Source organism: Lutzomyia longipalpis, chromosome 2, assembly GCF_024334085.1.
Source record: "Lutzomyia longipalpis isolate SR_M1_2022 chromosome 2, ASM2433408v1".
Lineage (NCBI taxonomy): Eukaryota > Metazoa > Arthropoda > Insecta > Diptera > Psychodidae > Lutzomyia > Lutzomyia longipalpis.
The window spans coordinates 21812936-21840737 of NC_074708.1; the positions used below are offsets into that span (position 1 = coordinate 21812936).

General features: G+C 37.5%; 1 protein-coding gene across 1 annotated transcript in view; it reads left to right on the plus strand.

Annotated features, from left to right (window-relative positions):
* The first annotated feature begins 3607 nt into the window (after positions 1-3607).
* Positions 3608-27802, plus strand: part of LOC129789257 (protein O-mannosyl-transferase Tmtc3-like) — a 203225-nt gene continuing 179030 nt past the window's right edge. The window contains exon 1 of the mRNA XM_055825908.1: positions 3608-4971. Coding sequence (XP_055681883.1) covers positions 4774-4971 — 198 coding nt within the window. The 5' untranslated portion in view covers positions 3608-4773. The remainder of the gene's footprint in view (positions 4972-27802) is intronic.

The window sequence follows — 27802 nt, forward strand, 5'->3', positions numbered from 1 at the left end:
ATTGTTGTTTGTGTGGGAAAAACTTTTGCTTCTTTTCATCCACCCGGGTCGAGAAACTTGGGATTGTGGATGGTGAAAGACATTCCCCCAAGGGGTGTGTTCGCATTCCCTTCGCGATGCACTTTTTTATGTATATCTATGTATATAATGAATATAAATGAAAAGAGAACGAGACATTTTTTGCTAAAATTAGATCACATTCTTGTAAACAGTCTCGATAAACCCCAAGATAGAAATCACAGTGAGAAAGAAAATACAATATTTTTCTTCAACATTCTACACGCGAAATCTTCTTAGAGAAAGGATTATGCATTCTTTCCTTTCCACAAGTAACCCCAAGGATTTTTCTTTTTAGCTGTGATTCTTTTTTAGTACGTCATTGTACTTATTCTCGTGGTGCAGTTGAGAAAATCCTTACATATTTTACAAATTCTTGTAGTATCATTTTTTAAAGTCATCATAAATGTGTCAAAAAGTTTAAAATTGTAACTAAAAATTAATTAAAAAGAGTAAGAATTATTTTCAGATGATGTTAAATTGGTAAAAACTTTCTTTTAGCGCTATGAGCTTTTTTTTAGGAAAACAAGAAATTTTTGAAAAAAATTTGTATAAAGGATTTTATCTATTTTCCTATTCTTTTTAATAAATCAAAAATCAAGAAAAACTAAAAATAGCTCATTTTTTCTATTCAGGCTGAAAATATTTTATTTTATAAAAAAAATATTATTATTGTCTTTTCGACCCCCAAAGAATATTTCACATAAATTTCAAAATGAAAAACTTTTGAAGAGAGCCATGGGGTAAAGTGTTGGGGGTTAAGTTTGTCTGACCGAAATGACACTGAATGCGAGACTCATGGAGACATATTCCTCTAGGCACTGGAAATATCTATTATCTCCCGTTGGTGGAGTAAAAACTGTAGAAACTTGCTATCACTTATTTTGGAGTGGTTATTTCACATTGCCATAAAACGGGGCAACCACCCTCATCCACCATCATCCAATCCCATATGACTTTATGAGAATTCTTTGCCTATGGCAATATTCTACCTGGGATCCCTTTTTGGTTTCCCATCACGAAGATGGGAATCTCCGGGACTGTGACATTTTTCCCTTTTCGCATGGAAAAGGATTCAATTCAAACAGGATGTGAGGATTGTGACGGAAAAATTCACCTCTACTCTCATTTATATTATTTGCTCGTGAGGGATGGGGTTGGGAGAACTATATATTCTGTGTTTTTTTTTCTACAGTTTTCAAAAATATGTAATGGAAAAGGGGTACAGGGCGCGGGGTGAAAGGTCAGCAGGAGTTTCATTGCCAACGGCCAATTTATATAATGATATTATTTGGGAAATTGTCGTGATAGATCGACGCATGTGCCAAATTTTCCAAGAGCCACGGGGTATTTTTCATCCAGCGCGCCAGCATTTTATTTCCCCCCACTCCTCCCCATTGCCCTTCTGCACACCCCTATAGAATGAAACTATATTTTAAGAAGTTAGGCGACCCCTCCCTGACCCATTCCAATGGGTATCCCCATAACTTATACAACCCTGCATGTGTGTGTGTGTGCTATTTTGTAATGAAATTTCATGGGGTATAGGGGAGGGCCATTCAACTTACTTCCCGCCCTACATATGGTGAAGCATTATACACAGTGAATTTAATTTGTTTGATTAAATTTTTTCTCTCCTGCAACCCCCAGCGGATTCCCTTTTTTATGTATCTACATATATTACATATATTTGGAGTCAGGGTGGGCGCATCCACCCCCTTGTCAACTCGTGATTCCAATCCCCACAGATGTACCCTTGGATATACCTATTCAGGGTTGTAATCAATGACTAAGAGGTATGCGGTGGTATCTAAGGTGGGTAGTGGTATGGCGCTATCGGGTCTGTGAGTCATTAAATTTTGGCGCTAAAATTGTCTCTCAAAATTACATTTGAGGGGGTTGATTTGCTTCGTTCGCCTTTTTTATTATTATCAAATTATACACTCGCCCTCGTCATCTCATCCACGATAAACTCCACCACTTTGCCCGTATATAATTGCTGGAGAATTTTCACATTTTATGGACCCCCCACCCCCGAACCACCACCCCCTCATACTCTTTGCAATGATAAAAAGGTAAACCCAGCAGTACACCCCGCGTAAATTCATATCAGACCAGCACAGCAATAAAATTTTATTTTCTATATTTTCTCCACACGCAGCAATGTGAAATGGTTTCAATCATAACGCTTGATAGCATACTGCAATTACAACACAAATCAAATTTGCTCCTTCACACCGCCAAACCCTCCCCCACTCACCATACACCCCTTACACGAGCCTCTTTTTCCCCTTCTTTACAGTATACATACCCTTGTAAATCTACCACGCGGGAGACACTCAGAGAAATTATTGCAGTAATGCGCACACTCGGAGTAGATCGTAGCGCAATTTTGATGCGACGAAGTTGATGCTGTGTTGGTGTTTATAGGGACTTGCAAAGGGGTGTTAATGATTGTTGCTCAATCATTTAATCTCTCACAGGATGATTGTAGTTCTCTCCCTCTCTCCAAGTTCTTTGAATTTTTTATTTTGGTAAAATTTTGCCTATATTTCGGCTGAATTCCATAACAGGTTGTTTTAATCAAGTATCTCCGGTCCAGATATCTTCTACAACACGAAGTGACCACGGAGGATGATGAAGAAAAGCAGAAGGAAATGCACGAGAGAAAGAGAGTGAGAGAGAAATTTGGCACAATTCTCACTATGATGACGATGATGATGATGAGAGCGAGACAGTAACATAGTAACGAATACAAGGGGGCAATGTACGTGGATATAAAAGAGAACACTCAGTCAATGGAATACTGCTTCGGCAGACGGTTCTGGATATTCCCCGTTAAAAGTCACATCACACGCAATTTGTAAGGCACTCTAGCACTGCCTTCAGTGTCAGTGACATCTAAAAGAGAAACACCAAGTTTCCCGTGAAAACTCTCTATTCGCGAATTGAACCGTGATTTCTACTTCTAACCGGTGCACTATCCGTACACCTGTGAGCACTTGTGCATTTGTGTATGCAAAAGTAATTTTGGAGATTATTTTGAACTTTTGGGGTTAAAATCATCTCTTGTTGCGAAAACATTTGTGACATTTTGCACCCCAGAGTGACATCAACTGTGGGTGATTGCATTTTTCATCCCAATCCCAACCATTGAGTCCTCAGTATGCTGTCCAATTGATAAATCGTGGGGCAGTTGAGTGTTTTTGTGGAGAAATAGGATCGAATTTGCGAGGAAAACATCTGACAGAGCCACTGTGACAGCTAAAACGTCAACTTCTGGGCGCGTGCTATAAATGTTAAATAGTGAAAAATTGTGGTTTTCTAACGGAAATCCACTCGCAAGAAGGGATTTTTTGTGCAAAATTGGGGCAAAATGTGAAAGGTTTTTATCCGTATATGACCCAATTGACATTTATTAGCGTCAAAAGCATTCATAGTGAAAGCAAAGTGAAATACTATATGCCTACATCAACGTTTTATTGGTAACCCAAAATACCATACATAGAAGTATATGTGTGAAATACAAGGAGTTTGGTGTTGAACTGAATTTACAACAAATTCAGAAACATATTCACAGAAAACACAACAAACATTTCAACTTTGAGGGGAATTTGATTAGATTGTGTGTAAGTTGAGGCATTTTCATTGGGAACACAAAGTGGAAATTCCAAATCACTTCTACCCCCCTCTTGGTACCCATTATATTATAGTTTCAATCTTCATCCCTCTTAGAACGGATGACTCCTTAGCAATTGAGAAGTCAGCAATGTGCACGAGCTGTGTCCTTCTACAAACTTGTCTTCATGCGTTGGGGGATGTGATGGTCCATCTACAAATTGAATAGATATAATTTGGTCCCTTTGGTCATCTCTTACTTTTCCTCTATATATACATACATATATATAGTGGGTTAAAATATACATATGGGGAGACAATTGGTGCTGAGAGACAGAAGTTGTGTGAAATTGGAGCAGTTTTGTGGTGAAATAGGACATGGGTTATATCGGATGTGTAACAGTGGACTGTAATTGCTAAAATCGATCCTGTGCTCTGTGTATAGCCCAGTAGACTAAGAGGAGGATTGTCGTCTCTCTGGCGGGTTTTTGGCGTCAACGCACTTCTTATTGCTCGACAATTTACATGTAATTGGGAATTCTATCGACTTGCCACACCAGACTAACAAGTGCACCTGGGCAAAAACAGAATACACACAAGAGAGGAACATCAAACCCTGCATCGATAAATTATCTCACGACACGACACAGGGACAAAGTGAATAATCTCGATGCAGTGTTTAAAGTGAACAAGTTTAAAGTGGGAACAAGATATCCACCACAAGGAGATACGAAATTGCCTTTTTGCTCTACCCTCCCCGAAATTTGTGGCAAATTAGACTTGTGTGTTGGTTGGGCTTTGAGACGTGGTTTGAGATTGTCGACACGAAGAAGATCTCTCGCTCTCACTACTCAAGGCATTAATAAATAAAACCCTGTGGCACAGACACCGGGTGCACAGAGAAGGAGGAAAAAAAAGAAGAGGGACTCAAGACGCGAATCTGAAAGGTTAAAGAGCATACCATGTAGATGGGGTATTGTATTGCACTTCTTGCCGAGACTTGTGAAATCAGCGCGCCGTAAATTCAATTAGGTGTAGAGACATTTTAAGTGTTTTCTCTGCAAACGGAAATATATACAGCAGAACAAGAACCCCAAGATGCCCGTCACAATGTCCCCACAGCACTTCTTCGGGTTCATTATTGCCATCACGTGTATCGTGTGCTACCACAATAGTTTAAACTGTGGTTTTGTATTTGATGACATTAGTGCTATTAAGGAGAATAAGGATCTGCGTCCCCATACACCATGGAAGAACATCTTCTTCAATGACTTCTGGGGAACGCCAATGCAAAAGGTAAAAGGTTCACCTTTTTCCGGTTCCATTGTTACCGCGGCCCAAAAGAGAGCATCCACCCTCACCTCATTCCTGCAAACGTACACATTTTCCTATTTACCCAAACACAGTATTTGCTCACAAAAAAAAACCCCTTCACTCATTCTCCATTTTCACAGCATTTATGTGGATCCTCTATTCAATCCATCTACCCTTTATATTTTGTTGTTGTTGCATGGAAAAGTGTATAATTGTGCTTCAATATTTTATGAACTTCAATAAAAAAATTATTTTAAATGAAAAACAAATACAATTTTTTTTTAAAAGATATTTTTATCACCTGGGGGGCCTGGGGGAGTTTTGATGGAAGGAGAAATTGAAATAACTATTAAATTACTCAAAAAAGAAAACAATGAAAAAAATGGATAAACAAATATTGAAACGATGAAATGTGGAAATTTAATGTGGCGGACTGTTTGAGATAGATTTTGGATGATATGAAGCTTTAGTAGATTCAGTAAACTCACGCGGACGGCAAATATGAGTTAGGTGAGGAAAATTAATTAAAAGAAAGGATTCACAACTATCTCTAAATCTACAAAAAAGCGTTCAACACGAAATTGATGACATATCTTTTCTTTATATTACACTCAAATGCTCTTACAGCACTTCAAATAATGATTAATCCATTAATTGAATTGGATTAGGGATTCCTATTTTTCATGAAAAATAAGGAAAGGGAAAATTTATTATTGTAAAAATTCATAGGTGTTGCATGAGTAGGTGTTTATATGTTAGAACACGGTAAAAGTTTGAGATGTCCAAGTTTTCTTTAATAGGTCAAAAAAATTATTATAGGAACATCAAATGTTAAAAAATACGTCTATCAAACGTTTTAAATGACACATCAAATGCTTAGAAAAATGTGTGTGTCCAAACATCCGTTTGTGTGTTGGGAATTCAGGATTTGCGAAACGGCTCGACCGATAAAATGTGATAAAATTCGGTATGTACAATAAAAGGGACAAATATCGCTCTATATTTCGGAAAACTACCTTTATTTGGGAGCTGAATGACCTGCATCTAATTTTATTTTTGAAAAATTCGCATAGTTTCCTTACTTATGAGTAGGTATATGGAGGTAATCTATTAATGCATTACTCTACAACTTTCAAAACCCCTAAATATTTTTCAAATATCTAGAAATCGAATATGAAGTTATTCCTTTTATTATATTAGTCTTATTTTTCTTACAATAACGTAAAAGCGTTTTTTATAATCAAAGGAAGATTAATGTTTTATGAGCTAAAGCTTCTTTTTATAAGCCAGAGAAAAATTCTATGTGATTTCCCATCATTTTCCAAAGAGATAACAATTTAAAATAGACAACCATAGGTCTGGTGGATATTAAATATTCAGTGAAAAATCGAACATTTCTCAAAGTTTCAAACCATCACCATCTATTTGTGTCCCTTGTGTACATATTGAACAGACACATACGGAGGAAAAATTTTCCCAAACCCCCGGCACAGAAGATATCGAGATTTGTTTGTGCAAGAATCGGATTGTCGTAGAAAAATAAATCGTAAATCAACTTCCACACACACAGCGTGGATTTTCGAAAAAGGGAGGAAATGGAGGAATGGGGGAAAAAGAGTAAATAGAGAAAGATGGTTTGGGAGACACTATTTTCGTGGAAAGAAAAATATGCATATGCGAAATATGCCCGTATATAGCGAGTGGGTGTTAGAATATACACAACCCACCCTCGAAGAGCACAATTTATGAGATATCCCCACAATACGACATGGAATTATAAAAGGTGTGTGTTTATGCTACGGTATCGCATTCCAATAAATCACAATTCAGCAATGCCGGGGCTCTTGGGGTGAAGATTACACAAGGAGAATTGGTAGAAAAATTGGTGAATACAAAGTGGATGCCCTGACTTTGGGGGTGGGAGAAAGAGCGCCTAGGTTTGGCTTTTGGGGGATGAAGAACCCACGTTGTGCGGCCTTGTGTGTCCCTCATAGGCACGTAGAGTCAATGAGGAATGACGGGCATGGGATGTTTTACAAAATATCTCATAGTTGATCTTGTCTCCCCTAACAATACTTAAGAAGATAGCATAGATATCAATAAGAAAAGACCAACAAATGTTTTTTTTGTAGTATTTTTTCATCCAACTCTATCTTTTCTCGATTTTTCTTCGTTAATATCTTTTTATTCTGTCACTTGAGGAAAAGGACAATATGCATTACTATACAATACGATGGAGGTAGATTATGTAGATGAAGCTAACTCGAGCAGAGCATAGTGAAGTCTGAAGTCTCATGCTAATTTCGACGAATCCCCCATGGCTATTAATGAAGGAAGTTCAATGAATGGATTTACTGAAATGTGAATCAATTTTCTTTTCTGCGGTTGACATTACTGCAAAAAACAATTCCAAACTCATTTGCAGACACTTCCTTCCTGTCGCTTTTATTCACTCAACTCATTTTTTCTGCCATCTCCTTGTAAATTAACTTTTCCGAAGCGGAAATTTATCAAACCAGTTAAGAGAGTGACAAAAAGTCCCGCCCTTTTTTCCCCAACAAAAGCCCCAATGCCGCCAACCATAAGATATGAAAGTTTTATAAGTAATAATAACATATTTTATTAAAAAAGTTCCTTTTGCCAGAAATTGTAGATAGAAATGCCACAAATCAAACCATTTTTTTTTTCTTAGGAGGGGGTTGTCAATGTGTCTGGGATTTCTTGTATAGACGGAAAAGAGCTTGAGGGAAGGGCTACGTTGGCATAAAAATGAAAAATTGATTTTTTTGCTTTCGCAATTTTTACATCCTCCGTGCAAAGTTCCACAAGGATGGTACTTTGTCGTTTCATGGGGGTGGGTGACGGGGTGGTGAGCTTCTCATGGATCCGATCGATCGCCGGGAGACCTTGCATTTGGTACAGTGAATGTGGGAAAAATGAACGAAAATCCAAAAGGGTTGGTTGGGAAACATTCAAGAAAATGCCGCTGCAAAAAAGTGGGTGAATGGAAAATGTCGAAGCCGTGACTGGGTTTCACTCCTTGCTGTATGTTTTTTAGGTAGATGGGAAAAGGCTTTTAGTAGTTGCGAGAATGGATTCATCAAATTTTCACGACATTATAGAAACACAAGTATAGGGAAATGCTTTTTTTCGTGCTGAGTTAATGAGAAAGAAAATTGGCTTTCAATTTAAATTTCCGCACAGGCTGCTTACGTCTTTTTTCACCATAAACATAATTGAAATGCTTATAGAGAAAAGGATTGTGTGTGGTGATGGTAGAAAAATGTTGTGGATTAAACATAAATTGTAGGTTTATTTCTGCCCAAAGACCTGTGAGAAAAGAGGCAGACACCTCAGAAACGTCATATAAACTAAAGTTAAGACAAGAACTGATGTCATAGTTTAATGAGATTTAAAATGCAATGAAAAACAATGATGGTGGTATTACTTAAGCTAATTAAGAATTTAAAAAGTAACCCAACACTTTGCATATTATCAATCCCATTAAGGCCGTCAGTGCAGTGAAAATTAGAAAATTAAATCCTCAAGGTATCTCGCCTTTTGTTCTCATACTGCGATACCATTGCAACCAAAAGTAGCACATTTCACCCCCATCTCCACAGCTAGGCATCTTCCTTTGCAGATTTTCATCTACCATTCACCTCCCTCGGGATCTTTTTCCACAATGACCTCCCTTTCACTCCGGGCACATGGTCTAGCTTAAACTTAGCTCCGCGCTGGAAGTGTGCATTACAATTTAAATTTCAATCCATTACTATTCCCAGTTTCACTGCTTCACAGAGTGTACAAGAAAACTCAATGCCCGAGGTAGGTACGGGGAGTATAATTTTCTTGTTAGCTCGAATTTCTTTCGCACTTTCCAGCCAGTGCTGACTGTAATGATGATGATGGGTTGTTGTCCCCATTTCTTGTGCGCCGCCACACCAAACCACCCTCTTGAGATTCCTTAGCTGTGTATAGTCCCGCCATTTACCCCCCAGTGGATTTCCCGTCAGCACGAACGGGGTTTTCCCGACCGTTCGTGACGTGCGGGGATAAATGGGGAAAAAATGTTTTTTTTGCCGCGTACACACGCAGAAAGTCTTGTGTGTTCTTCTTCGGATCATTACGTTTTGTTAACGAGTTTTTGCCTCCCATCTCAAGGAGTCTTTTCCAAGCAAATATTGCTACACTCCTCAACCATGATGGTGTACTGCCACTTCACCCCTTGTCACTGTTGCATGCCAAGACGGTGCGACTCAAGTGGAGGTGCCTTATAAGACTTCCCACACCTTCTTCGTGGCATGTGTAGAGCAGAACTTTTACTTCTGTCAGCCTCCACTTCTTATTTTTTTCAACCTTTTAATAATACGACACACGCATTATATTTCTCTTGTCTCACCCTGACTCCTCGCAAGTGCGCTCCCACATAGAACTGAACTTTTCCATCCACCCCCACCCTCTTGTCTTCCTTCCCTACTCAGACTCCCATCGACTACATTACAATGTACCATGGAGAGACTATAACTATGTGCGTGGTACGTGATACTGGGACATTATTGTGGGTGCTTTTGTTCAAGGATCCGAAGAAGGGTGTTTCCGCTGACTGAATGACTGACTAGCTCTCAGGGTGGTTTGGGGGAGCAATCAAAAGAGATAAATGTCGTGTCAAAATGTTATTATTGAATTTTTATTCGCCAAACTACACGTTTTTTCTCTCCTGACTCAATGGTTCGCCAAATGGTCGGTGAATATGTTGTGCTGGGGGGCTGAGGAATTGTTGCGAAGGGTATATAGCCCTCCGTTTACTTTTTTTTCCTACATCTATTGTGACTGCTGGTGCGCCTTACTTCATTAACTTATTGATGGCATTAAACAAGGCACCAAATGGCACCAAAGTGAGTAATGGCGCACCATCACACAATCCCAAAAACGAAATCTCACTTTAATACACCATCTATGTATGTCGAAGAGTCCATATAGTACAGAGGGTATATGGGTAAGGAAACGCTGCATCCTTGTGAAATTAAGGAGACACACTAAATGAAGATTAAAAGAGATTAAAGTTAAACAGAGACATTCTCCTGAATGAGTTCTTATGCTTCTCGAAAGAAAACTAACACTATAATTATCATCACACTTTGTCCTCTTCCACAACATTTAAATTCTCTTTGTCATCTCCTTCCCCCTGGGGAAAGTTTTCCAGTGTAAATATTTGCTCACAAGTTGAAAGAGAATCATGGGTATTTTCCTTTGGTTAATTAAAAGATATGGATAATTCTATGAAATTAGTAACAATTATTGGGTCTTGTGGAGAAAAATAAAATATACCAGGTACAATAAATTCCTATTGGTTTGATCCTTCACCATAAAATCATACATTTTTTACAAAAAAAAACATAATATTTGTTATACATAGCGTCACACCGTGTGTTAGAAAAAAATGATGTTCGGTAAAAGTCATAAAAGATTAATCATAATTATTTTTGCATAGATTTATGTTTGTTTTTACAAAATACGCGTTTGCCCTATACAACATATAAAATGCAATTTATATTCCATGCGAAAAAGTCCAATGGGGCACAAAAAAAATCGCTCCAGTCCATCAGAATATGTATACCACGTATATAGAATAAACAGAAAAATCCATTCTGCAGAGTGCAAAATAAATAATTTTATTTATATTTGGAATATCGTTGAAATTTATGTTCCGCATTGGGAATTGAAATCCTCCGTTGGTGTCACTCATTTGACACAATATTGCTGAAGAGGAAAATCGATTAAATACACCATCTATTGGAGTTTTCCCAATTTTTTTAGATTTGCACAAATATATTTTGTTGACTTTTTTGTTTTTGCTTTTTTCCAATATGCTGGCTATTTATTTTCCATCAATGATGTGCAGTGCAAGCTTTAGGTATAGAAAATTCACCTATCAATTTCACCTCGATTTAGCGCCAACGAGTTTTATTGTTTGATTTTGATAAGTACAAGTGAGCTATTTTAAAATTTTCATTCTAGTCTAAAATTGCTATTTTAGTCTACTTTCAATACAAATTAGTATAATATGTTTTTTTTCCAAGCACAATTTATTTATGTGTCCAAATGGATGATGTATGAATATTTTATTCTACGATTTTTCTATGAACCTTTCAACTTTCGAAAATAATTATTTCAATTTTCCCCATTATAAACCGTTAGAATCAAATAATTTTTTATATAGATTTTTTAAAAATATTATAAGACATTTTCTAGAGGCCAAACAATTACAAAAATTAATTTATTAATTACAAAAAATTTATGAAAAGAATAATTATTCCTCTGTTTGTTCAAAATATATAAAAGTTCTTTATTTGTAGATTCAAGCAGAGACGTAGACAAGAGTAGGGTCTGGAAACCAGATTTCTGGCAAACGCCCCTGGATTTAAATTAACTCAAAAACTAACGCAGAAAAAGTTTCCAAAATAATTAGACGATACTTAGCAAACTTTTATAAAAGTTCAATTTCTTTTGAACAATATAAGAAAAAAATTTCGAACATTTCAGTCTGGAATTGGAAATGAAAGCAAAACTAATTTTTGAAAATTACGTTTGAAAAGTTAATGAACTGATATTTAAAAAAATAATTGGTAATACATTTAAAATTAATTAAGTTTATAGTTTTGATCGATCTTAATTGGGAAAATGCGGGATATTAAATCACATCTCATGGTGATTTATAACGAAAATTGCAATAAAATTGGATTAAACGAAAATTATTTTGCAACTAGGGATATGTGGTCAAACGCTAAAAGCCGCATATACGCCAAATGTTTAATGTAAGACTTGTTGGTGTAATTTATAATAATAAATCCAGCATAGTAATTAAAAGGTATGGTAGGTAATTGATGGTTAAAATTTGTGTTTATACGAACATTTAATTAGGCAAAATGGGCGCGTATTTTGTGCAATATGATCGACTATTCGTTTGGTCTTTTTTACTCTTTCATATCAATCCAATGACTACCGTCCGCTTTATTAATTGGAAATTGCATACACCATTGAACATGACACTGGCTCACGGACCATGATGGATCCCAGGAACAGGATTTAATTGCACACACATAGTAATCCCGGGGAAATTATGAAATGAAAAAAAAAGTAAATGAATTGCTCCCCGAGATCGATTCCCATGTGAGCAGGGAAATGGTGACCAATGTTTCACGGAATATATGCGAGAGGATGAATGATGGTGCTGTGTGCAAGTCATGCCTCATGGAATCCATCTAGCGTGTGTATATCACTGTTAAAAATACTCTAGCTAAAATATATGAAAAAACGCTGAAGTACTTCAGCCAAAAGCTTCCACCAAAGTACTCCAGTCAAAATATAATTGACTGGAGTGCTTCAGTGGACTACTTCTTTGACCAAAGTACTTCAGCGGACTATTTCTTTCACCAAAGTACTTCAGCGGACCATTTCTTTGACCAAAGTACTTCAGTGGACTATTTCTTTCACCAAAGTACTTCAGCGGACCATTTCTTTCACCAAAGTACTTCAACGGACTATTTCATTCACCACAGTACTTCAGCGGACCATTTCTTTCACCAGAGTACTTCAGCGGACCATTTCTTTCACCAAAGTACTTCAGTAAGGGATTTGTTTCACCAAAGTAATCCAGTCTATGATTTTTTCCACCAAATTACTTCAGTGGAAGATTTCTTTCGCCAAAGTAATTCAGCGAGATTTTTTCAATCAAAGTAAATACTTCGGTGGAACTTTTCTTCCACCACAAAACTTATGTACAAGATTTATTTCACCAAAGTTACTTCAGTGTAAGAGTTCTTCAACCAGATTACTTCAGTCAAAGAGTTCTTCCACCAGAGTACTTCAGTGAAAGTTTCCTTTCACCAAAACACTCCAGCGACATAGCTCAAAGGGCTAAAGTAATCAGCTAAAGGAGCTAGAGTACTCCAGCGACATACCTCAAAGGGCTGAAGTAATTAACTAAAAGAGCTGGAGTACTCCCCAGCGCCATAGCTCAAAGGGCTAAAGTAATCAGCTAAAAGAGCTAGAGTACTCCAGCGACATAGCTCATAGAGCTGAAGTAATCAGCTAAAAGAGCTGGAGTACTTTAGCGACGTACCTCAGAGCTGAAGTAATCAGCTGAAGGAGCTGGAGTACTCCAGCAACATACCTCAAAGGGCTGAAGCAATCAACTAAAAGAGCTGGAGTACTCTAGCGACATACCTCAAAGGGCTGAAGTAATCAACTAAAAGAGCTGGAGTACTCCCCAGCGCCATAGCTCAACGGGCTAAAGTAATCAGCTAAAAGAGCTGGAGTACTTTAGCAACGTACCTCAAAGAGCTGAAGTAATCAGCAAAATGAGCTGGAGTAGTCCAGCTCTTTTAGCTGATTACTTTAGCCCTTTGAGCTATGTCGCTGGAGTACTCCAGCTCCTTTAGCTGATTACTTCAGCTCTTTGAGGTACGTCTCTAAAGTACTCCAGCTTATTTAGCTGATTTCTTCAGCCCTTTGAGGTATGTCGCTGAAGTACTCCAGCTCATTTTGCTGATTACTTCAGCCCTTTGAGCTATGTCGCTGGAGTACTCCAGCTCCTTTAGCTGATTACTTCAGCTCTTTGAGGTACGTCGCTAAAGTACTCCAGCTCTTTTAGTTGATTACTTCAACCCTTTAAACCATTTCTTCCACCAGAGTACTCCAGTGGAATATTTCTTCCACAAGAGTACTCCAGTGGAATATTTCTTCCATCAGAGTACTTCAGTGGAACATTTCTTCCACCAATTCACTTCAGTGGAATATTTCTTCCACCAGAGTACTCCAGTGGAATATTTCTTCCACCAGAGTACTCCAGTGGAATATTTCTTCCACAAGAGTACTCCAGTGGAATATTTCTTCCACCAGAATACTTCAGTGGAATATTTCTTCCACCAATTCACTCCAGTGGAATATTTCTTCCACCAGAGTACTCCAGTGGAATATTTCTTCCACCAGAGTACTCCAGTGGAATATTTCTTCCACCAGAGTACTCCAGTGAAATATTTCTTCCATCAGAGTACTTTAGTGAAATATTTCTTCCACCAGAGTACTCCAGTGGAATATTTCTTCCACCAATTCACTTCAGTGGAATATTTCTTCCACCAATTCACTTCAGTGGAATATTTCTTCCACCAGAGTACTTTAGTGGAATATTTCTTCCACCAATTCACTTCAGTGGAATATTTCTTCCACCAATTCACTTCAGTGGAATATTTCTTCCACCAGAGTACTCCAGTGGAATATTTCTTCCACCAGAGTACTTCAGTGGAATATTTCTTCCACCAATTCACTTCAGTGGAATATTTCTTCCACCAGAGTACTTCAGTGGAATATTTCTTCCACCAGAGTACTTAAGTGGAATATTTCTTCCACCAGAGTACTTCAGTGGAATATTTCTTCCACCAGAGTACTTCAGTGGAATATTTCTTCCACCAATTCACTTCAGTGGAATATTTCTTCCACCAGAGTACTTCAGTGGAATATTTCTTCCACCAGAGTACTCCAGTGGAATATTTCTTCCACCAGAGTACTCCAGTGGAATATTTCTTCCACCAATTCACTTCAGTGGAATATTTCTTCCACCAGAATACTTCAGTGGAATATTTCTTCCACCAATTCACTTCAGTGGAATATTTCTTCCACCAGAATACTTCAGTGGAATATTTCTTCCACCAGAATACTTCAGTGGAATATTTCTTCCACCAGAGTACTTCAGTGGAATATTTCTTCCACCAGAATACTTCAGTGGAATATTTCTTCCACCAGAGTACTTCAGTGGAATATTTCTTCCACCAATTCACTTCAGTGGAATATTTCTTCCACCAGAGTACTTCAGTGAAATATTTCTTCCACCAGAATACTTCAGTGGAATATTTCTTCCACCAGAGTACTCCAGTGGAATATTTCTTCCACCAGAGTACTCCAGTGGAATATTTCTTCCACCAGAGTATTTCAGTGGAATATTTCTTCCACCAGAATACTTCAGTGGAATATTTCTTCCACCAGAGTACTTCAGTGGAATATTTCTTCCACCAATTCACTTCAGTGGAATATTTCTTCCACCAGAGTACTCCAGTGAAATATTTCTTCCACCAGAATACTTCAGTGGAATATTTCTTCCACCAGAGTACTCCAGTGGAATATTTCTTCCACCAGAGTACTTCAGTGGAATATTTCTTCCACCAGAATACTTCAGTGGAATATTTCTTCCACCAGAGTACTTCAGTGGAATATTTCTTCCACCAATTCACTTCAGTGGAATATTTCTTCCACCAGAGTACTTCAGTGAAATATTTCTTCCACCAGAATACTTCAGTGGAATATTTCTTCCACCAGAGTACTCCAGTGGAATATTTCTTCCACCAGAGTACTCCAGTGGAATATTTCTTCCACCAGAGTACTTCAGTGGAATATTTCTTCCACCAGAATACTTCAGTGGAATATTTCTTCCACCAGAGTACTTCAGTGGAATATTTCTTCCACCAGAATACTTCAGTGGAATATTTCTTCCACCAGAGTACTTCAGTGGAATATTTCTTCCACCAGAATACTTCAGTGGAATATTTCTTCCACCAATTCACTTCAGTGGAATATTTCTTCCACCAGAATACTTCAGTGGAATATTTCTTCCACCAATTCACTTCAGTGGAATATTTCTTCCACCAGAATACTTCAGTGGAATATTTCTTCCACCAGAGTACTTCAGTGGAATATTTCTTCCACCAGAATACTTCAGTGGAATATTTCTTCCACCAATTCACTTCAGTGGAATATTTCTTCCACCAGAATACTTCAGTGGAATATTTCTTCCACCAATTCACTTCAGTGGAATATTTCTTCCACCAGAATACTTCAGTGGAATATTTCTTCCACCAGAGTACTCCAGTGGAATATTTCTTCCACCAGAGTACTTCAGTGGAATATTTCTTCCACCAATTCACTTCAGTGGAATATTTCTTCCACCAGAGTACTTCAGTGAAATATTTCTTCCACCAATTCTCTTTGTCATCTCCTTCCCCCTGGGGAAAGTTTTCCAGTGTAAATATTTGCTCACAAGTTGAAAGAGAATCATGGGTATTTTCCTTTGGTTAATTAAAAGATATGGATAATTCTATGAAATTAGTAACAATTATTGGGTCTTGTGGAGAAAAATAAAATATACCAGGTACAATAAATTCCTATTGGTTTGATCCTTCACCATAAAATCATACATTTTTTACAAAAAAAAACATAATATTTGTTATACATAGCGTCACACCGTGTGTTAGAAAAAAATGATGTTCGGTAAAAGTCATAAAAGATTAATCATAATTATTTTTGCATAGATTTATGTTTGTTTTTACAAAATACGCGTTTGCCCTATACAACATATAAAATGCAATTTATATTCCATGCGAAAAAGTCCAATGGGGCACAAAAAAAATCGCTCCAGTCCATCAGAATATGTATACCACGTATATAGAATAAACAGAAAAATCCATTCTGCAGAGTGCAAAATAAATAATTTTATTTATATTTGGAATATCGTTGAAATTTATGTTCCGCATTGGGAATTGAAATCCTCCGTTGGTGTCACTCATTTGACACAATATTGCTGAAGAGGAAAATCGATTAAATACACCATCTATTGGAGTTTTCCCAATTTTTTTAGATTTGCACAAATATATTTTGTTGACTTTTTTGTTTTTGCTTTTTTCCAATATGCTGGCTATTTATTTTCCATCAATGATGTGCAGTGCAAGCTTTAGGTATAGAAAATTCACCTATCAATTTCACCTCGATTTAGCGCCAACGAGTTTTATTGTTTGATTTTGATAAGTACAAGTGAGCTATTTTAAAATTTTCATTCTAGTCTAAAATTGCTATTTTAGTCTACTTTCAATACAAATTAGTATAATATGTTTTTTTTCCAAGCACAATTTATTTATGTGTCCAAATGGATGATGTATGAATATTTTATTCTACGATTTTTCTATGAACCTTTCAACTTTCGAAAATAATAATTCAGTGGAATATTTCTTCCACCAGAGTACTTCAGTGGAATATTTCTTCCACCAGAATACTTCAGTGGAATATTTCTTCCACCAATTCACTTCAGTGGAATATTTCTTCCACCAGAATACTTCAGTGGAATATTTCTTCCACCAATTCACTTCAGTGGAATATTTCTTCCACCAGAATACTTCAGTGGAATATTTCTTCCACCAGAGTACTTCAGTGGAATATTTCTTCCACCAGAATACTTCAGTGGAATATTTCTTCCACCAATTCACTTCAGTGGAATATTTCTTCCACCAGAATACTTCAGTGGAATATTTCTTCCACCAATTCACTTCAGTGGAATATTTCTTCCACCAGAATACTTCAGTGGAATATTTCTTCCACCAGAGTACTCCAGTGGAATATTTCTTCCACCAGAGTACTTCAGTGGAATATTTCTTCCACCAATTCACTTCAGTGGAATATTTCTTCCACCAGAGTACTTCAGTGAAATATTTCTTCCACCAATTCACTTCAGTGGAATATTTCTTCCACCAGAGTACTTCAGTGAAAAATTTCTTCCACCAGAGTACTCCAGTGAAATATTTCTTCCACCAGAATACTTCAGTGGAATATTTCTTCCACCAGAGTACTCCAGTGGAATATTTCTTCCACCAGAGTACTTCAGTGGAATATTTCTTCCACCAGAATACTTCAGTGGAATATTTCTTCCACCAGAGTACTTCAGTGGAATATTTCTTCCACCAATTCACTTCAGTGGAATATTTCTTCCACCAGAGTACTTCAGTGAAATATTTCTTCCACCAGAATACTTCAGTGGAATATTTCTTCCACCAGAGTACTCCAGTGGAATATTTCTTCCACCAGAGTACTCCAGTGGAATATTTCTTCCACCAGAGTACTTCAGTGGAATATTTCTTCCACCAGAATACTTCAGTGGAATATTTCTTCCACCAGAGTACTTCAGTGGAATATTTCTTCCACCAGAATACTTCAGTGGAATATTTCTTCCACCAATTCACTTCAGTGGAATATTTCTTCCACCAGAATACTTCAGTGGAATATTTCTTCCACCAATTCACTTCAGTGGAATATTTCTTCCACCAGAGTACTTCAGTGGAATATTTCTTCCACCAGAGTACTTCAGTGGAATATTTCTTCCACCAGAATACTTCAGTGGAATATTTCTTCCACCAGAGTACTTCAGTGGAATATTTCTTCCACCAGAATACTTCAGTGGAATATTTCTTCCACCAGAGTACTCCAGTGGAATATTTCTTCCACCAGAGTACTCCAGTGGAATATTTCTTCCACCAGAGTACTTCAGTGGAATATTTCTTCCACCAATTCACTTCAGTGGAATATTTCTTCCACCAGAGTACTTCAGTGAAATATTTCTTCATTCATACTTCAGTGGAATATTTCTTCCACCAGAGTACTCCAGTGGAATATTTCTTCCACCAGAGTACTCCAGTGGAATATTTCTTCCACCAGAGTACTTCAGTGGAATATTTCTTCCACCAGAGTACTTCAGTGGAATATTTCTTCCACCAATTCACTTCAGTGGAATATTTCTTCCACCAGAGTACTCCAGTGAAATATTTCTTCCACCAGAATACTTCAGTGGAATATTTCTTCCACCAGAGTACTCCAGTGGAATATTTCTTCCACCAGAGTACTTCAGTGGAATATTTCTTCCACCAGAGTATTTCAGTGGAATATTTCTTCCACCAGAATACTTCAGTGGAATATTTCTTCCACCAGAGTACTTCAGTGGAATATTTCTTCCACCAGAGTACTTCAGTGGAATATTTCTTCCACCAATTCACTTCAGTGGAATATTTCTTCCACCAGAGTACTTCAGTGGAATATTTCTTCCACCAGAGTACTCCAGTGGAATATTTCTTCCACCAGAGTACTCCAGTGGAATATTTCTTCCACCAATTCACTTCAGTGGAATATTTCTTCCACCAGAGTACTCCAGTGGAATATTTCTTCCACCAATTCACTTCAGTGGAATATTTCTTCCACCAGAGTACTCCAGTGGAATATTTCTTCCACCAGAGTACTCCAGTGGAATATTTCTTCCACAAGAGTATTTCAGTGGAATATTTCTTCCACCAGAGTACTCCAGTGGAATATTTCTTCCACCAGAGTACTCCAGTGGAATATTTCTTCCATCAGAGTACTCCAGTGGAATATTTCTTCCACCAGAGTACTTCAGTGGAATATTTCTTCCACCAGAATACTTCAGTGGAATATTTCTTCCACCAGAATACTTCAGTGGAATATTTCTTCCACCAGAGTACTTCAGTGGAATATTTCTTCCACCAGAGTACTTAAGTGGAATATTTCTTCCACCAGAGTACTTCAGTGGAATATTTCTTCCACCAGAGTACTTCAGTGGAATATTTCTTCCACCAATTCACTTCAGTGGAATATTTCTTCCACCAGAGTACTTCAGTGGAATATTTCTTCCACCAGAGTACTCCAGTGGAATATTTCTTCCACCAGAGTACTCCAGTGGAATATTTCTTCCACCAATTCACTTCAGTGGAATATTTCTTCCACCAGAGTACTCCAGTGGAATATTTCTTCCACCAGAGTACTCCAGTGGAATATTTCTTCCACAAGAGTATTTCAGTGGAATATTTCTTCCACCAGAGTACTCCAGTGGAATATTTCTTCCACCAGAGTACTCCAGTGGAATATTTCTTCCATCAGAGTACTCCAGTGGAATATTTCTTCCACCAGAGTACTTCAGTGGAATATTTCTTCCACCAGAATACTTCAGTGGAATATTTCTTCCACCAGAATACTTCAGTGGAATATTTCTTCCACCAGAGTACTTCAGTGGAATATTTCTTCCACCAGAATACTTCAGTGGAATATTTCTTCCACCAGAGTACTTCAGTGGAATATTTCTTCCACCAGAATACTTCAGTGGAATATTTCTTCCACCAATTCACTTCAGTGGAATATTTCTTCCACCAGAGTACTTCAGTGAAATATTTCTTCCACCAGAATACTTCAGTGGAATATTTCTTCCACCAGAATACTTCAGTGGAATATTTCTTCCACCAGAGTACTTCAGTGGAATATTTCTTCCACCAGAGTACTTCAGTGGAATATTTCTTCCACCAGAGTACTTCAGTGGAATATTTCTTCCACCAGAGTACTCCAGTGGAATATTTCTTCCACCAGAGTACTCCAGTGGAATATTTCTTCCACAAGAGTATTTCAGTGGAATATTTCTTCCACCAGAGTACTCCAGTGGAATATTTCTTCCACCAGAGTACTCCAGTGGAATATTTCTTCCATCAGAGTACTCCAGTGGAATATTTCTTCCACCAGAGTACTTCAGTGGAATATTTCTTCCACCAGAATACTTCAGTGGAATATTTCTTCCACCAGAATACTTCAGTGGAATATTTCTTCCACCAGAGTACTTCAGTGGAATATTTCTTCCACCAGAATACTTCAGTGGAATATTTCTTCCACCAGAGTACTTCAGTGGAATATTTCTTCCACCAGAATACTTCAGTGGAATATTTCTTCCACCAATTCACTTCAGTGGAATATTTCTTCCACCAGAGTACTTCAGTGAAATATTTCTTCCACCAGAATACTTCAGTGGAATATTTCTTCCACCAGAATACTTCAGTGGAATATTTCTTCCACCAGAGTACTTCAGTGGAATATTTCTTCCACCAGAGTACTTCAGTGGAATATTTCTTCAACCAGAGTACTTCAGTGGAATATTTTTTCCACTACAGGTTTAAAAAAGGCTGTAGTAATCAGCCAAAAGAGCTGGAGTTATTCTGCTACATTGCTCAAAAGGCTGAAGTAATCAGTCAAATTAGCTAGAGTTATTCTGCTACATTGCTTAAGAGGCTGAAGAATTCAGCCAAAACAGCTAAAGTAATTCTACTACATTGTTCACAAGGCTGAAGTAATCAGCCAAAAGAGCTGGAGTTATTCTGCTACATTGCTCAAAAGGCTGAAGTAATCAGCTAAAAGAGCTAAAGTAATTCTTCTACATTGCTCAAGAGGCTGAAGAATTCAGCCAAAAGAGCTAGAATACTTTGGCGACATGGTTCACAAGGCTGAAGTAATCAGCCAAAAGAGCTGGAGTTATTCTGCTACATTGCTTAAGAGGCTGAAGAATTCAGCCAAAACAGCTAAAGTAATTCTACTACATTGTTCACAAGGCTGAAGTAATCAGCCAAAAGAGCTGGAGTTATTCTGCTACATTGCTCAAAAGGCTGAAGTAATCAGTCAAATTAGCTAGAGTTATTCTGCTACATTGCTCAAGAGGCTGAAGTAATCAGCCAAAAGAGCTGGAGTTATTCTGCTACATTGCTCAAAAGGCTGAAGTAATCAGCCAAAAGAGCTAAAGTAATTCTTCTACATTGCTCAAGAGGCTGAAGAATTCAGCCAAAAGGGCTAGAGTACTTTGGCGACTTGTTTCTTAAGACTGAAATAATCAGCCAGAACAGCTAGAGTAGTTTAGCGACATTGTTCAAAACCTGAAGTAATCAGCCAAAAGAGCTGGAGTTATTGGGTGGAATTCACTACTCAGTCGGTCTTAAAATTTGTAAGTCGGTCTTAAAATTTTTAAGTCAGTTTTAAAATTTTTAAGGCAGATTAACAGATTGTATATTTTTTAATAAACTTTTACAAATTTTGATGTTTGGAGATTGTCAGATGCACTTTTTGGAACTTAAAAAATTGGAAAGTGTACTTACTTGCTGATTTTAAAGTGCAGGGATAATTAAATTTTAGAAAAAATGTCATACATTTAACGTGATTTTTTTTTCATTTTCATCACTTTTCACCACGACCATTCAGTACAACGCAAAAATTTTCACGAGTTTTCTTGTATGATTTTCCCAACTTCTAGGAATGTTACGGAAATTTTTTTTTCGAAGCAAATCCCAGAAAACTATTCAGTGTGAGTAATCACTCTTTTAGCTTAACTTAAGCACGTCATCAGAGGGGCTTAATACCACGATTCCGCTTACGCATTAATGCAATTTTTCCAAAAAAAATTGTGAATTTTCCAACTGAGCAAAATCAATTTTCTTGTGGATTTTCTACGAGTCAAGCACAAAAAACCATCAAATTCTTTTAAGCCCTCTTTAAGCCACTCTTTAAGCAATCATCACGCAGGGGCTTAATCTGCGAGATTGGTCTTATTCTGGAAAAAGCCGTGATTTTTCTTAGCACTACCACCACAAAACGATTAGTACCATCTCCTATGACGATTTTCCGGTGGGTTTCCGCGAGAAATCCCCGTAAAACTATCAAAAAACAACAAAATACGCATTCAGCCGGTCGCACACACAATCAGCCCAGCAATTATCCCGCGGAAGACTTAAGATTGCTGTACGACGAATTTCACCAAATTTCACTAAAAACTGCGATTTTTTTTCACTATCACCACAAACTGACTAATGCCATCCCCTATGAGGCTTTTCCGGTGGGTTTTCCACGAGAAAACCCCCAGAAAACAATTAAAAACACAAAAAACTAATTCAGCTGATGAAGCAAAAACTCAGCCAACATTTAGCCCCTGTCCCACATAACTGACTTAAGCTTTGTACTTACCTTTTCTCGGTCGCGCACACAATCAGCCCGCGTAAGACTTAAGATTGCTGTACGACGAATTTCACTAAAAACTGCGATTTTTTTTTCACTATCACCACAAACTGACTAGTGCCATCTCCTATGAGGCTTTTCCGGTGGGTTTTCCACGAGAAAACCCCCAGAAAACAATTAAAAACACAAAAAACTAATTCAGCTGATGAAGCAAAAACTCAGCCAACATTTAGCCCCTGTCCCACATAACTGACTTAAGCTTTGTACTTACCTTTTCTCGGTCGCGCACACAATCAGCCCGCGTAAGACTTAAGATTGCTGTACGACGAATTTCACTAAAAACTGCGATTTTTTTTTCACTATCACCACAAACTGACTAGTGCCATCTCCTATGAGGCTTTTCCGGTGGGTTTTCCACGAGAAAACCCCCAGAAAACAATTAAAAACACAAAAAACTAATTCAGCTGATGAAGCAAAAACTCAGCCAACATTTAGCCCCTGTCCCACATAACTGACTTAAGCTTTGTACTTACCTTTTCTCGGTCGCGCACACAATCAGCCCGCGTAAGACTTAAGATTGCTGTACGACGAATTTCACTAAAAACTGCGATTTTTTTTTCACTATCACCACAAACTGACTAGTGCCATCTCCTATGAGGCTTTTCCGGTGGGTTTTCCACGAGAAAACCCCCAGAAAACAATTAAAAACACAAAAAACTAATTCAGCTGATGAAGCAAAAACTCAGCCAACATTTAGCCCCTGTCCCACATAACTGACTTAAGCTTTGTACTTACCTTTTCTCGGTCGCGCACACAATCAGCCCGCGTAAGACTTAAGATTGCTGTACGACGAATTTCACTAAAAACTGCGATTTTTTTTCACTATCACCACAAACTGACTAGTGCCATCTCCTATGAGGCTTTTCCGGTGGGTTTTCCACGAGAAAACCCCCAGAAAACAATTAAAAACACAAAAAACTAATTCAGCTGATGAAGCAAAAACTCAGCCAACATTTAGCCCCTGTCCCACATAACTGACTTAAGCTTTGTACTTACCTTTTCTCGGTCGCGCACACAATCAGCCCGCGTAAGACTTAAGATTGCTGTACGACGAATTTCACTAAAAACTGCGATTTTTTTTTCACTATCACCACAAACTGACTAGTGCCATCTCCTATGAGGCTTTTCCGGTGGGTTTTCCACGAGAAAACCCCCAGAAAACAATTAAAAACACAAAAACTAATTCAGCTGATGAAGCAAAAACTCAGCCAACATTTAGCCCCTGTCCCACATAACTGACTTAAGCTTTGTACTTACCTTTTCTCGGTCGCGCACACAATCAGCCCGCGTAAGACTTAAGATTGCTGTACGACGAATTTCACTAAAAACTGCGATTTTTTTTTCACTATCACCACAAACTGACTAGTGCCATCCTGAGTGGCTTAAAGAGGGCTTAAAAGAATTTGATGGTTTTTTGTGCTTGACTCGTAGAAAATCCACCAGATAATTGATTTTGCTCAGTTGGAAAATTCACAATTTTTTTTGGAAAAATTGCATTAATGCGTAAGCGGAATCGTGGTATTAAGCCCCTCTGATGACGTGCTTAAGTTAAGCTAAAAGAGTGATTACTCACACAGAATAGTTTTCTGGGATTTGCTTCGAAAAAAATTTCCGTAACATTCCTAGAATTTGGGAAAATCATACAAGAAAACTCGTGAAAATTGTTGCGTTGTACTGAATGGTCGTGGTGAAAAGTGATGAAAATGAAAAAAAAATCACGTTAAATGTATGACATTTTTTCTAAAATTTAATTATCCCTGCACTTTAAAATCAGCAAGTAAGTACACTTTCCAATTTTTTAAGTTCCAAAAAGTGCATCTGACAATCTCCAAACATCAAAATTTGTAAAAGTTTATTAAAAAATATACAATCTGTTAATCTGCCTTAAAAATTTTAAAACTGACTTAAAAATTTTAAGACCGACTTACAAATTTTAAGTCAGACTTACAAAAAACTGACTTAAAACCTTAAGACCGACTTAAAATTTTAAGCCCGACTGAGTAGTGAATTCCACCCCATGTCGCCAAAGTATTCTAGCTCTTTTGGCTGAATTCTTCAGCCTCTTGAGCAATGTAGCAGAAGTACTCTAGCTCTTTTGGCTGATTACTTCAGCCTTTTTAACAATGTAGCAGAATTACTTTAGCTCTTTTGGCTGATTACTTCAGCCTTTTTAACAATGTAGCAGAATTACTTTAGCTCTTTTGGCTGATTACTTCAGCCTTTTTAACAATGTAGCAGAATAACTCTAGCTCTTTTGGCTGATTACTTCAGCCTCTTGAGCAATGTAGCAGAATTACTTTAGCTCTTTTGGCTGATTACTTCAGCCTCTTGAGCAATGTAGATGAATTACTTTAGCTCTTTTGGCTGATTACTTCAGCCTTGTGAACCATGTCGCCAAAGTATTCTAGCTCTTTTGGCTGAATTCTTCAGCCTCTTGAGCAATGTAGAAGAATTACTTTAGCTCTTTTGGCTGATTACTTCAGCCTCTTAAGCAATGTAGCAGAATAACTCCAGCTCTTTTGGGTGATTACTTCAGCCTCTTGAGCAATGTAGCAGAATTATTTTAGCTCTTTTGAGCTAAAGCAGAGCTAGAGCACTTCTGCTAAATTGTTCAAAAGGCTGAAGTAATCCGCCAAAAGAGCTAGAGTACTTTGGCGATTTGAGATAAATTTACTTTATTTATTTATTTTTGAGTAAGGCTGAAATAATCAGTCAAGGGGGTTGGAGTACTTCAGCGTTATGATACAATATACTTAAGTAAATACCCAAAATAACTGAAGTACTTCAGCGTCATGGTTCAAAAGGCCGAATTAAGTATTCAAAATGGCTGAAGTCCTAAGAAGATTATGAAAATTATTTCACTTACCCATGAGGCTCCTGTTTAGACAGGATTAGACATGTCGAGACAGGTTCGCTGTTATATAAAATCACTAAACAACTTCAGCTAGATCAAACAAAGAAAAAATATTTCAATTTTTCACCTGAGTCAATTCTCTCAATTTGACACTAAAACGCACAAATTTCACTAAAATGTTAGTAAATAACTATTAAGTAAATACACAGACACAATTTAATTCACTTTTACACTATATTTTCACTAGTTTTCACTCCAAAATTATGGAAAAAAGCAAGAGAAAACTTGAAGGCGACCAGAGCGCTCTTGAAAATTTTTGACACTGCGGTTGAGAATGGAAATTTCCAGAACATTTTCGGCTAAATAGAACAGCTAAAATAGTTCAGCGAAGAGTAATCAGCCAAAAGAGTTGGAGTACTTCAGCGACATGGTACAAAGTGCTGGAGTACTTCAGCGACATGGTTCAAAAGGTTGAAGTAATCACACCAAAAAAGCTGGAGTACTTTAGCGACATGGGACAAAAAGCTGAAATACTTCAGCGACATGGCTAAAAAAAGGCTGAATTAATCAGCCAAAAGAGCTGGAGTACTTCAGCGACATGATACAAAAAGCTGAAGTACTTCAGCGAAATGGTTCAAAAGGCTGAGCTAAACAATCAAGGGAGCTGGAGTACTTCAGCGAGATGGTTTAAAAGGCTGAAATAATCAGCCAAAAGAGCTGAAGTACTTTAGCAAAAGGGTATATTATCGACTGAAGTAATCTGGTGGAAGAACTCTTTCACTGAAGTTCTTTGGTGAAATAAATCTTGTACTTAAGTTTTGTAATGGAAGAAAAGTTCCACCGAAGTATGTATGTAGTTTGATTGAAAAAATCTCGCTGAATTATTTTGGCGAAAGAAATCTTCCTTTGAAGTGTTTTGGTGAAAGGAAACTTTCACTGAAGTACTCTGGTGGAAGAACTCTTCGACTGAAGTAATCTGGTGGAAGAACTCTTTCACTGAAGTACTTTGATAGAATAAACCTTGTACATAAGTTTTGTGGTGGAAGAAAAGTTCCACCGAAGTATGTAGTTTGATTGAAAAAATCTCGCTGAATTACTTTGGCGAAAGAAATCTTCCACTGACGTGTTTTGGTGAAAGGAAACTTTCACTGAAGTACTCTGGTGGAAGAACTCTTCGACTGAAGTAATCTGGTGGAAGAACTCTTTCACTGAAGTACTTTGATAGAATAAACTTTGTACATAAGTTTTGTGGTGGAAGAAAAGTTCCACCGAAGTATGTAGTTTGATTGAAAAAATCTCGCTGAATTACTTTGGCGAAAGAAATCTTCCACTGACGTGTTTTGGTGAAAGGAAACTTTCACTGAAGTACTCTGGTGGAAGAACTCTTCGACTGAAGTACTCTGGTAGAAGAACTCTTCGACTGAAGTAATCTGGTGGAAGAACTCTTTCACTGAAGTACTTTGATAGAATAAACTTTGTACATAAGTTTTGTGGTGGAAGAAAAGTTCCACCGAAGTATGTAGTTTGATTGAAAAAATTTCGCTGAATTACTTTGGCGAAAGAAATCTTCCACTGAAGTGTTTTGGTGAAAGGAAACTTTCACTAAAGTACTATGGTGGAAGAACTCTTCGACTGAAGTACTCTGGTGGAAGAACTCTTCGACTGAAGTAATCTGGTGGAAGAACTCTTTCACTGAAATACTTTGATAGAATAAACCTTGTACATAAGTTTTGTGGTGGAAGAAAAGTTCCACCGAAGTATGTAGTTTGATTGAAAAAATCTCGCTGAATTACTTTGGCGAAAGAAATCTTCCACTGAAGTGTTTTGGTGAAAGGAAACTTTCACTAAAGTACTCTGGTGGAAGAACTCTTCGACTGAAGTAATCTGGTGGAAGAACTCTTTCACTGAAGTACTTTGATAGAATAAACCTTATACATAAGTTTTGTGGTGGAAGAAAAGTTCCACCGAAGTATGTAGTTTGATTGAAAAAATCTCGCTGAATTACTTTGGCGAAAGAAATCTTCCACTGAAGTGTTTTGGTGAAAGGAAACTTTCACTAAAGTACTCTGGTGGAAGAACTCTTCGACTGAAGTACTCTGGTAGAAGAACTCTTCGACTGAAGTAATCTGGTGGAAGAACTCTTTCACTGAAATACTTTGATAGAATAAACCTTGTACATAAGTTTTGTGGTGGAAGAAAAGTTCCACCGAAGTATGTAGTTTGATTGAAAAAATCTCGCTGAATTACTTTGGCGAAAGA